Source organism: Psittacula echo, assembly GCF_963264785.1.
Source record: "Psittacula echo genome assembly, chromosome: 2".
In the NCBI taxonomy this organism is placed as follows: Eukaryota; Metazoa; Chordata; class Aves; order Psittaciformes; family Psittacidae; genus Psittacula; species Psittacula echo.
The window spans coordinates 36,224,695-36,238,144 of NC_137737.1; the positions used below are offsets into that span (position 1 = coordinate 36,224,695).

Sequence of the window (13,450 nt, forward strand, 5' to 3'; positions counted from 1 at the left end):
ACTATTTTTGCAAACCCTAACCTGTTAAAGTAGCATAAAAGAGAGACAACTAAGCAGGGAGTGACTGCTATTTAGGCATAAATCAGCACAGGTGATTTAAGAACTAAAATCAAAATTGTTACCTATAATAGTGACCATTAAAGGTCAGATTTCCCAAAGACCCAGCTGCCACTAGAAACTGACTGCCAGTAGAGCTCAAGCCACTTCTAGTGACTAAAACTAAGCAGTTGGATTTTTGGATTTTCAAAAGATTTTGCACACGTGGAATTGTGTAATCCATGGAGCTCTGCGACACCTGTGCTGCCACCAAAGCAGGACGGGCAGGTAAATAAACATGTGGGTCCCATTGTAGGGTCCTAAATGGATATTAAGCTTTGGTGAAAGTAGGTATTTGAGGCAGACAAGGACTAGTATTGTCAGCTTCCAAACTGAGAACAAGAAGCCTGCAGAAAAGTACCACAAATAACTCGTGAATGGACTATCAGGGCACAAGCCCATCTGATTCTTCCCAGAAAGGAAGAAGCAGTTGTGTCTGCCTGAATTATCTAGGAGACAGAAGAAGGCCTAAATATGAGAACGGGATCACTGACCTAAGAATAGGGAATAGGAGCAAACATAGAGCTTTGTGAAGTAAGAGAGAAAGAGATGTAATTATGGAGGATTCTGAAAAGCTAAGAGGAAGCTCAAGAAGAATAGAGTGAAACAGTCAGTGTTCGGAGGAGAGATAAGCAATTCACAAATAAATTTAATTTATTGGTTGGTTTTGATATGATCTGAAGAAGGCTGTTGGCCATGAGAGGACATGAGAAGTGTGTTATGATAATCAAGATTGGAGGTGGCTGGGGAAGGAAAAAGAGTCTCTTGGAAAAGCTGGAAAGGAAAAAAAGTAAAGCATATATAGTAGTCTCAGTGCATGGGATAGGAAAGGAAAGACAAAAATCACCCCTACAGCTTCAGGCCTAGGTGACTAAGCATGCTAGCATTACAGTGAGGAGAAATTTCACTGGGAATATGCTCAAGTGAGCACAGGGCAGGGAACAGTAAGAATCTCTCTGCTGAAGCTTATCTTGCTGAATTAAGCAGGGCTAGGGAGAGAGCCTGACCACTCAGCTACTGGGCGTCCACACTGCCCCCTGGTTTATTTGGCCCATGCCAACTAGCACTCTCCAAAACCACTCCTAGACGTAGTTCACAGAACAACCCATGCCAGGGACCATTCCCAAAAGGTGGCATGTACCGGGCTCCTACAAACAGGATGGGAAATACACTACCTTCAGTCTTACTCTAAAAAACACAATTCCCATGTCCTGCAATAGAGGTCTTATGTTACGCTGGAAATTTAGAATTAAGAAACTAATACCAAACACACCCAAAATAATAACTGTACCTGCAGCTGCATGGGGATGACATAAAGCCCACAGGAGATGCATGCCCAAGTGTTACTTAGCAGAGCTGTAGCTAAGGTCTGCCACATGGCCTCGGGGCCAGAAGATTGTCCCTGGCTCTCCTTTAGTTAGCAGTATAGATGTAGGCTGTAGCTGACAGAAAAATGACATTCACCAAACACTGTCTGTCAACATCTCAGGGAAGATTCATGCCCTCATTGTTGCAGAATAAAGCTTGACTCAAGGGCACTTTAAGGATCAAATATGAAAGAAATAAAACTAGAATATAACACTATTTTACAAAAGTCACAATGCTGAAGAAGGGCAATAATAATCTGGAGCATGATTTTTTATGTCAGAGTGGTGAAATTAGACTGAGGTACACTAATAGTATGCAGTAGTAAGCAGAGCTTTAAGATTGCTACAGAATCTAACCAAAATAGGCAATACAAAAATAATGGCCCATTCTTAACTTGCAATAGTGTCAGATAGAAAAGCATAAATTTCATCTATTTTTATAAGATTTCCTTGGATTTTATAAGTTTGGGTCCAAACAATGACAGTATTTTAAAAGTATTCCAGATTCCTAAACAATAGGAAAAAAAAGCAAACAATACCTTCATGAGAATGTGAAAGAAATAATTTCTTTTTTCACTTAAATTCTTTGCAGTAAGATTCTCAGTTTTTAAATCCAATATGAAAAATTAGAGCTTTTATTAATTTGTATTTCCAGCTTCCTATTGCAGCCGTGATGATAAAACAAACACAGCTGGCATCTTTATTATTTTATTCACTGAAGGATTTAGCTGGACAAACATCACAAAGATGGCGGCTGCTTTCATTGAATTTATGATCAAATGTGCTTCAGCATAAGATCAACTCTGTTACATCAATTATTATGAGATGTGAATAATTTAACAGAAAGTTGTCTATTTGTAAATCAGATCTTATGATACAAATTCAGCTGAGGTGGCAGACAGTGGATATACACTGTATTATACATTAGAGTATTTTAAAGGATGCAGTTTTCTTGAGAATCACATTTAGAGATAAATATTGTCATTTACATTTTGGTATCCAGCTGCTAATTCAGACAAAACACATTTCAATTTTTTTTATTAAATTTATCAGAGAACATAACTGTTTTAGTGATGTCTTTCAAAATTACAGAATATATTTATTTCCTGTGAAGGCTTTATTAAAAACAATACGCAAACTACCATCACCACCATTGTTTTGTTTTGTTTTTTGGGGGGTTTTAACATAGATTTTCACCACAGTCTGTTGTTCAGCATAATACCAAGAGAATTATAATAATTTTAACGCAGAATGTGTGCCTTAGGATATGGGATTGACTCAATGCCTGAAAGAAAAAGGTCAGTTCCCTTTGGAACTACTTGCCTCTTTGCCCTCCAGCAATGACAGGTGCACAAGCCCTATGACGAGACTCGTTATTCACAGTGTGTTGCTGAAGAAACATAATGTAACCTCTTCATTTTAATGCATCAGCAAGGATTACTGTCTCCTATCTTCCCTTTCTGACACTCAGGTCAAACAGACACTGAACATATATACATGATGATCAGCCTGCAGCCGTTTCACATTCTCAAACAATAGCTTCAAACTTTAAAAGGTAGGTTATTTACAGAAATCACTAAATTTAACTATGAAAACTGTCTGACTAACAAATAGCTCCAAGCTTTGAAACAAATCACCGTTTTCATGAGTCTCCTAAAATGCCATGTGGTTTTGTATCATTAATTTAAAAAAAAAGAAAAAGAAAAATTCTTGCTTCTCTATCCTATATGGTAGGAAAGAAGTCAGAAATCTGAAGGCAGATACATGAAGTGCCACAGCCAGAAACACAGGAAAGGAAGCAATAAAGATTTTCTTGACAAAGTTGTAATGAATTTTGGGAGATGGTCACAGGACAGTCTCATGAATGGCAACCTGTAAATACTTATAATTACCATCCTACCTCAAAAAAGTAGGTGTTAAGAATTATGCTCAAAACCCCACATCAAATCATCATAAAAGTCAGTAAAATAAATATTTATCTGAGGTAAAGATATTTTGTGATGTTTGTACCACTGCAGAAACCTTAACTACTGTCTGTAGGCCTTTGGCTGGCAAAAGAGCCAAACAGCATGGCTTTTGAGATTGGCTTAAACTGTCTGTAGAGATGACAAAACTCAGTAGCATAATGATATTATTACATTTATTGCCTGCCTGCACCGTCTCTCCAAATTCTATACATTTCTGAGACCCTAAGAGGAGAATCAAAGAAACTGTTGAGTTAAGGAAAAAATATCTGTAATACATGACAAAAAGCAGTGGATAATATCAAGCCACTTATGCCAACAGCAGTGGCTTAGCACTAGGCAGTTTTGAATGCCAGCCCAATTCTTCAGGCGCCTATCATTTAGGCTTCATTTTGGAAGAATCTTGTCTTTAATGGCTACATACAAATAATGAGAGACACAGCAGTAAGGTCTACTTCACTTACATTACTGCCTTCACAATATGTCTTCAATTCCTCAGGCAAATATTTTTAAAACACATCCCAGAGACTCAATTTTGTCAGCAACATCATTATCTGGAGAAGAAAGATTTCAGCAGAGAGGCCAACAGTACAGAACTGGAGCAAGAGGGCAGAATTAGGAATGTGAGGATATAATGATGCCTGGTGCCTCTGATCAGAAAGTATTAGACTTCAAACCAAGAAATGAACCCAGACACTATGGCAACATATGAGTAACAGACTACCAAAAACATAATTCTGAGAAATTAATAAAACATTGGCATGTAGAAATGCGTAAGAAGAAAGAACAACTGGAAACATCTGAAAAGAGTTGATCAGTAAGTATTCAAAAACATTAATGAAGAACATACTTTGAAAAAAAAAAATCATACCTGGAAACACCAAATAAACACGTCTATCTGATATACGTCTCAATATCTTAAGGAATTCTTAAGGAATTAGTGAGGATAGCAAACAAATGTAAGGCACCTTTTAAAAGTCTTTCCAGGGAATCTCTGCAAGAAGAGTTAGTTCTCTTTTCTCATTTCTGTTTACAGGGTTATTACTGTAGATAAGTTACAGTAATGTTAGCTAATTTTTGTCTGCATTCTAAAGTATTGTATTAGACTTAAAAAATATATACATATACTTCCTTTCTGATTTTTAAATAAGTAAGACAATCTTGGCAAATATTTGCTGGATGCTGACACACAATATAGACAGTAGAAACAAAACATAGACATTATGGAAGCAAAACCAGTTTTAAGAAAAAACTAAGACAAAATGGCAATCAAAAGAAAGAAAATGTGACTAATGAATAACATATCAGATAATTTGATTTTTTTAAAAATGGACTTAATTATTGCTGGAATAAAGCAACAGGAGATAATGTTTGATGCAATTTCTCTAAGAAATCTTGTTCTGTAGACAAATTCCAAAGAGCTGAGATATGATACACTATCTCATGGACTGACAACTGGCTGACAGACCATAAGCACAGGGTAAGGATGAGTGGCAATGTACGGAGTTGAAGGGAAGTGTCCAGCTGTGTGCCAGAGGGATTAGCGTTAGTCACAGTTTTATTTAACATCTTTATTAATGACCTGGACCAAGGGACACTGCATACTGAATCAATTCTTAGATGAAACTAAACGTTGGAAACACCACATAAGACAAAGAAATCAGTGCAAAGAAGCTAAAAGAAGTGATATATGTGGGAAAAAAAATCTACAAATAAGATAGAGAAGAGAGAACTACAGACTGTTAACTACCAGGGAAGAATAACCCAAAATATGGATAGGTTTGGAGATAGTAACGCCAACAAACTCTAGCCCAATGCCAGAAACTGAATTAAATGATGCAGAAGGCAACAAAGAACACCCATGTATGCTACGGCTGTGCTTTCACAGCTGTCACAGATGAGTAAGGTATAGGACGGTAACAATCTAATTTTACTAATGAAACATAGAGTTATTAGGCTATTGTGGTCTAGATTAGGAGGTTTATTACTACTTTTAACTGGGCCAAGAGGATGTAACACAATACCCAAGGTTTAGCATCACAAAAAGGGGGGGGGGGGGGGAGGAGGAGGGGGAGGGGGAGAAATTTGGAATAAAACAAAAATAAACTAGATGTTAAGATAAATATTCTGTCAATGAGATCTCTTAGGAATACTCTCCCACCCCCCAAAGTTTTAAAAGGTATAACATTTGAGCAATTTGCAGTCGTTCCAATCTGACAGAAACATTCAAATATAAATTGTAAAGAATTTTTCAACTTGGCAAACAGATGAACAAAGGAAATCCAGAGATTTTTCTCAGTCAATGGCTTTAATCGGTATCACAGAATTCATTACCACGGGGCTGACAAAACCTGTAGTGCATTTCAGCTTAGCACTAGACGCTCCTGGGCTGAGAACGGTGCCTTTTGCACGGCTGCAGCTGAGCCCCCTATACAGAGCCAGAAACGGTACTGAGCGGGTGCAATGTACAGAAGCAGACACACACACACAAGCACTGAAGTGCAAACAAGCTGTTTCCACCACCCTGAAATTAATGTAATAAACCCCATTAAGTACTGAAATAAACAAACAAGCAGTGTTAGGAAAACATTTGCAACCAAAACTCGGCCTCCGCCGGTGCCTCCTCCCCGCCCTGCGCTGAGGGCCCTCTGAGCCGGCTCGAGCGCTCCCCCTCGCGCTGTCGCCTTATGGCTGCCGCGCTCCCGCGTCCCCTCACGGCCCGCGGCTACCGCACCTGACGGGGAGATAGCGGAGATAGCTGAGTGTCTGATACGGGAGAACCGATCGGATGATGGGGAAGTTGGGGGTTTGTGTGTGTGTAATAAATTTGTGTCCTGATCCTGGTAAATGGCTTCTTGTTTGTGCCGCAGGTTGTGGTAGCTTTGTCATGATGGGATTCCTAAGCTCCCTCAGGCAAAAGGTAACTACTGATAAAGGAGTATTTATGTGACATATGAAACAAAATGGGAAATTACAAATGTTTTGTTTGTTTGTTTGCAGTACAACAGTATCACTGCAAATCGGGAGACAGAGGCAGGTTCATGTGCCTCTAAACCATAAGTGTGCAAAATCTGTTCATTTTGTGTCCGGTTTCCACCCATGCTCCCCCCACAGCAGGATTCCTGATCACTCCTCAAGTGCAACCTCAATATACTCAAACTGCACGCAGTCGCACACATGTAATCCACCTTTTGCGTAGGTATAGCTTTAAATTGTCATCGCTTAGTTGTATCCGTCAGAAAGGTTTTAGCAATGACAACACTAAAGCTTTTTGTTCCTGCTGTGCTTGAGAGCTTGAATATTCTTTCTGTGGCACTACAGACTACATTTCAATGAGAAACCCTGGTGAAGAGACCGGAGGTGAAGGGGATAAAAGTGACAATGAGAAAAGAGTTTTGTCTTTAGTCAAAACCCCACTAAGGCAAAGATTTTCTTTAAAAAAGCCCCGATCAAACAACAGAACCCCAAACCAAAAATCCTTCTCAAGTTTCAGCTCTGAACAGTTCCATAGTTTGTGTCATTCTTGAAATGAAATACAGACCTAAAATACACGGACTCGTCTCTGTTCACTCAAATTGCTTTCTTCAGGAAGTTTTCACTGAATAACAGTCCCAAAATAGGCCAGTCCATCCTGGAATGCAACTTTTAAACACCCTGGCCTCAGGAGGGGAGTTCTCAAGTACAGAGGCTATCTTGTTAAAGGAAGAAATCCCCAGCAGTGGGACTGGCCGTGAGAATAAAGTGTTATTTATATAATAAATACTGCCATGTTGGGGATTTACGAAGCAGTACTTCTATTTATGCAGAGCAGAATTTGTTTTCAACTGCACCTTTTCTTTCCAACCTAATTTCTCACAATACAACCCATTATGACAGAAGGATCTGAAAAAGCTTTTTATATCCTACCAAATATACACAAGGATAATTAGTTCTCTTTTGTTATTCTTCTGTAAGGGTTTATTATTGTGGAGAAGCTTTTACAAATTGAAAGAGGTTGCATTGCATTCTGAAGGCAGAGCTGTTCTTGGTTTTTATTGTGTAGAAATAATTGAACAGAAAAGTTCAGGAAAAAGGGTTAAAATATAATTCATTATGGATTCTATAGGAAGATCAGATTACCACATCTTAATTCTTTTTAGACCAGTATTTTATAATCGCATTCCACAATATGTTAGGTCATGCAATGTAGGGGAAGCTTCACACTAGATAGAAGCAAATGTCAATGCAAGTTTTGTTTCCTAACATTATAAGCATTTTTACAAAATCTTATCTATTTATTATTTATTATAATTATATTTATTATTATCTATTTATTATTTTCTTATCTAGAAAATATTCTTTATAATCTTTAGGTAGTTTGACAACCAGTGAAGAAATCCAGTGTTAAAGTCTCCAAAGAACTTAATTCACTATAAGCGATACATACATTATTTCCCAAAAGTACACTTCCCAAAAGTAGTCTCTATTATTGTGACCAATTCTATTTTAAGAATTTTAGGGATCTGACTTATTACATAATGAGCCTGCTGGGTTTCACTTTGTCACTGCTGTTACATCCACACTTTTTAGCCAATTTCCAGCTAGACTAGGAATTAAAGAGCCACTGGCTTGTGTCCATCATTGTTAAATTGTCTGGCTCTGCCTTTAAAATTCACATCTCGTGAAAGCTAGTGTAGTCAATCAGGTGCAATTATTTTGCCTCCAATATACCATCTGTGGCTTTTTGGAAGGTTTGGTGTTGCAGTTTTTTGCCTCTGTTCCTTCTGCCCTGACAGACATGAAGCTGGCTCTGTAGATGTTGGAAGAGTGTTATTCTCCCTTCTTACTAACCACTCCTTACATAAACTGAGTCTCTTTGAAGACTTCTAAACCCATATTCTCACTCTTCCATGCCAGGACCTCAAAACATATATATGAACAAGATAAAGGGCCAGACTGTGCCTGAAAGATGGAACAGTAGATAGTGAAAGCTTTATTGTGTTCATAAAATTAAAGGTGCTCTCTTCCACTTTGGGAGCACAAAGTTCAATGTTGTGCTCTGTTTTAAAGTTTCTATGGCGGTTTCTGTGTGAAAAATTCCGTAGTTTTTTTTTGTATCTCAATATTCTCCCTTATAAAATGCAGTAACAGGGCTTCATGTCAGAGGAGCTTAAGCACACACATAAATCTTTCCAAGACCACAAACACTGGTTTTTAAGCTGTATCTTTCAAAGGTACTGTAATGTCGAGAGGAAGTAACTCTGCAACAAAATAAATACATATGTAAAAACAAAAGGCTTTATGTCTTAGGTCTCATGTTTATCCCAACTAGACTAAAACCAATTTTGTTTCAAATGGGACATTTTTGTGACATCAACAGTCTTCAACAAATTAAATTGGGAAGTTTAAAAGGATTTTTTTTTTTTTAAAGATCAAAGATTACTGCTTTTTGAAACATGCTAACAAAGGAAGAAAAAATCTAGAATGAATCACTCTGTCCATGTATTAAGTTTTATAGCTGAATTATAAACCCTTGGGCATATGATGTCTGTAACAGAAATGTTTGTATATCCTTAACTACAGCTGTGCAAGCAACAGCGCTCTAATACAACACACAAATAAAGATTCACACTAGAAAAAGAGAAAATCCTTACATTTTCAATGTAAATGATACATAATTTTGAGGCACTGAATATTTCCTATTGTAGTAGAACTGCAATATGAAGCACTAAACTCTGTGCATTGTCATTGCTTTCACTCTTTGAATCCCTTCATTTATGCTGAGAAATTGTAAATCCTTCTTTATGCATGAAGCATTGAAACTGTATAAATATTTTTGAAGAGGTTTCCCAGATGTTAAAAAGCTCAGGACTTCTTTGAGTCGGCCTATGATGTGATCATAACTTGTGTCAGTTATGAAATCTCAGAGACTGAGGGTTTGTTCTAAGCAAATTGGGTTTTGATTTTTTGTTTTGTTTTGTTTTGGGGGGGTGTGTGTTAGTTTTTGTTGGTGTAGGGGTTTTTTTGTTTGTTCCTTTTTTGGTTTTTTGTTTGTTTTATGAAAACAACTTTCATGAAATGTCATTGAAAGAAATAAATAAGAGCAACTTTTAAAATTCAAGTTATTATTGTACTTATTCATGTAGAGGAGATAGTGCTGGGTCTAACTGCTGTTAAAATGCAGCGAAACATTCAGTCCAATCCTGCAGAATGGATGGAACAGAGTGTCAGAATCTATTCACATTACTTACGGAAATATATGCCCCCAAGCAAACACACTCACATGCATATTAGTTTCCTTGTCCCTCTTTCCCAATCCAGACATAATTGCCTATGTTGCAATATAATTGCTTCTTCCAAGCTTTTGGATTTCATTAACTTCTTTCAAAGAAAAAATGAACTTGCAAGTTTGTTCATTGTTCAAGGGCAGAATATAGAAAATTATAGTGACTGACTTTTAAAAATGAAAGCTATGACTTTCAGGGAATTACATTATTCCAAGCAGTAAGACTGAAGTAAAGTCAAAGACTGCAAGATGCCTGTAAGGATCACAGGAATAGGCAAAACTCACAAAAGCCAACTATAAGTGACATTGATCTTCCTGTTCATCCCTCTAAACTAAACTGGAGATGGACTCTTCCATAAAAGCCACCAAATTAGGTTTCCAGTCTGATTTAAAAAAGCCAGAAACTTTCTTTCCTCTCAAGTGTTGAAATTCAGTTAATTCAGGTAGGTGACACGTAACCTTTGTGATGGCCTGCACTGGCTTCAGTGCCAGCTTTATGTGTCCAATTGCAGGAATCGGAAAGTTACTTGTAATCATGGAGGACCCAGCAGTTATGCACAGCAAGTACAGAGTCATGAAGAACACCTATGAAGGATGCCTGGCTCTGCAGACATACAGGTTCTGACTCAAAGAACTAACATTTTTGGTATCACATCCAACAACTAACACCTAATTTTAGCTAAGGGTCATATTACATTAAGAGACTTCTCCTCCCTCAGTTAACCACAATTTCAGAAGTTGTTGGGTTTGTTTGTTTGCTTTAAAATGAAAAATGCCTTTGTGCTTCAGTCCAAAACATTGGACCAAATTGGTTTGGGAAGGAGCAAATGGAGAAAAAATAATAGAATAGCAAAGTAAATACAAACCTCATCACATTTTAGGCAAGTGATCATGTTAGGAATTTTACAGCTGTAGACACACTCCATTACTAATAAATTAGGACACTGAAAAAAGATTTGGACTTCTACCCTATCAGTAACTTTTTTCCTTATAATAAACACATTCCTTCACCAAAACATTTAATATTTTCAGCTTCAGTGGTGAACTTGAAGGAGGAGATACTTCAGACTCCTGCTGTCTGTTGAACTGCCTGGAAAACTACCAACCAGACAGCCAGTTGCTACCAACAATAAAATTCGGAATGAGTATCGGAAAGAAAACAGCAATTCTGGTGCAGCAAAGGCTTAGCCTGATTGCAAAATATTTCAGTGAAAAGAGAGTGGTGAAAAACTCTGACAGTTTTTCTAGCAGGACAAGTTGTTGACATAGCTCCTACCCTGCTCATCCAACTCATATATTTTGAAGAAAGCAACTGTGTATGCTTTCTTCAAAATATGAGATATTAATCACTAAATACAGAGCTGCCCAAATATCCTGTGTACAAAGATTCTTCATGTGCTGAGAAATCTTCTAGTAAACTTTACAGAGATGATTGATTAGGCATTCCTGGTTTATTAGGCAACCTTTCTGGCTTTTGAGCACAATACCTTTATATCAATGTCCATCTGATGTAAAAACTCAGGAAACATTAAAGGAAAAAAACAATAGAAAAAGGCACATTGATTTTTTTCAGTTGTGATAATTAAAATATAACTGGTATATAACTGGTATGGTTATCAGCTTACAGCAATGACCAGATGGACCTGGCAACAGGGGATGACTATGTGGAAACAACACTCAAAAACTGATTAAAACCGTATTATTTAAAGGTCTCTTTTTTGTTACAGATGAATGAGGAAAACAAAATTCAAAACTGATGGCCCAAGGCAGTAACACTGCATCTCTCAGTGAGCTCAATACACTTGCCAGCTGACATCTCCAAGATGAAAATAGGACACTATACAGTTTCTCAATATTTACAAGTAATTGGCAATTCAAAAATATTCAAAACCAGCAGAAGCAGGAAAGAATAATACTTCAGTAATTCCATATTTGTACTGTAATTCAAAAGGATAGACATTTTCAGTCAACTATGATAATTTCAGCTTGGTATGAATCATATCCTTGAAAAGTCAAAATAATAATGAAAGAAAAAACAACTTACTTATTCCATGCTTGTCTAAGGTTTTTAGGGCTGTACTGTGTAAAGCGTTCTGCAAGAAAAAGAAGAGGCACAATAAATTATTTACCCTAAAACCAAGATTTTTTTTTCCCCAAAATATACTTATCTATTGTCAGTTTTCATCATTTCATCAGCTCAAGTCCCAAGACAGGGAAACCAACTAGCATAGGAGCAATTGCCATACAAACAGGGAGAAAAAAACCCCAAAACCCCCAACAGACCCCCAGCTTGTTAAAACAAACAAACCAAACCAAACCTTCATGACCTAAAGCTCATTTACTTGTGGCATCACCAGAAATGGAAATTTTTACAATTATTTCTATTTGTCTGCTAGGGAAAAACAAGAAGCCTGAAATCTAGTATGTTTTTTTCCTTCATCACAAATACAATTCTCTGACCTCACTGCCATGTTTTCATGCTTCTCAGGAGGTGTAAGAGTAAGACACAGTCATTCAAAACATAATGGCTACATAGAAGTCCATTTTCTAAAGAACACTTGCAAATAATGAGCAGAACTAACAAATATGAGACTTATTTACTCAAAAAATTATTTCTTAAGTTCAGATATAAGTACTTTCCCTCTCATATTGAAGATGTTTGCTCTGCAGCAGGACTCTAGTTGGCAGAGGAAGATGCTATGAAAGCTGCTGCTGAAGTGAAGAGCCAGTACTCTGTCAGCCCGTTGAACAGGAGCTAAGTGCCTCTCAGGAAGAAACAAATGCAAAACAGCTGGAGAATATAATAACATTTTCCATGAAGTCTCACTGTACTGAAATCCTAACACGTAGACTGGTACTTGCCCTGTTCAACTACCTTAGTGTTATGGCATTAGTTGCTGTGAAGAAGTCCTCAACTTACAAAATACTCCATGAAATCTCAAGATTTAATTTTGATTCCTCTCCACCCATAAGCATGACATTTAACAGGCACACTGTACACTTACAACAGTACTTTACATACATATATGCACACACATAGTCATGCATCTTACTGTGCCAAACAACTGTAAATGTAATGGGTGGGGTTGTATTGAAATTCCTGCATTTATATACTCTGCTTGTATCAGTTCTAAAGTTGTCATATATGCTTCACACATACTCACTTCTAAAGATGCCAAAACTATGGTACACACAAAATTCTAGCATTAATGTGGATGATTTTGTTTGTTACACCTGGTGGGGTTTTCTTGTTTGGTTGGTCGATTTGTTGGTTTGTTTTTTTTTTTTTACTTTAACTGGAAAGATGTATGCAAAAACTTCAACTGTCATTGACTTCACTATTGGAAGTTTTCATTACACAGCAGACCTGCAAACTCTGAGGGCCACTTCACACTTACAAACTCTGTTGCTTTAACCAGACTGATGCAGTTAAAGCAATGAAATCACTCCTTCTTAGATATGTTTGGCAAGGGTACTGAAAACTGGAAGCTACGTGACTATAACTAGTTTTAGCACTGATATAAATTATAAATATCACTTATGTAATACTGTATGTAAGTTACTCAAGTAACTTTCTTAGCAAAAACCAACAAATGCTAACTACATGGTCATACTCTTAAAGGCTTTTAGATGTGGATGAATGCATGAAACAAAAGCTTAAAAGTTTTTTTGTGGGTTTTTTTTTAATTTTTCTTTTTTTTTGTTTGGGTTTGGGTTTTTTTGGCATTACCAACAAAACATTTCTGCGTTTGCAAAGT

The 13,450-nt window shown here is 37.1% G+C and overlaps 1 protein-coding gene across 1 annotated transcript in view; it reads right to left on the bottom strand.

The window, feature by feature from the left end:
• Window positions 1-13,450, bottom strand: part of CDK14 (cyclin dependent kinase 14) — a gene marked incomplete at both ends in the record, with an annotated part of 264,713 nt that overhangs the window by 14,168 nt on the left and 237,095 nt on the right. The window contains one exon of the mRNA XM_080610617.1: window positions 11,737-11,785. Within this exon, the coding sequence (XP_080466743.1) occupies window positions 11,737-11,785 (49 nt within the window). The remainder of the gene's footprint in view (window positions 1-11,736; window positions 11,786-13,450) is intronic.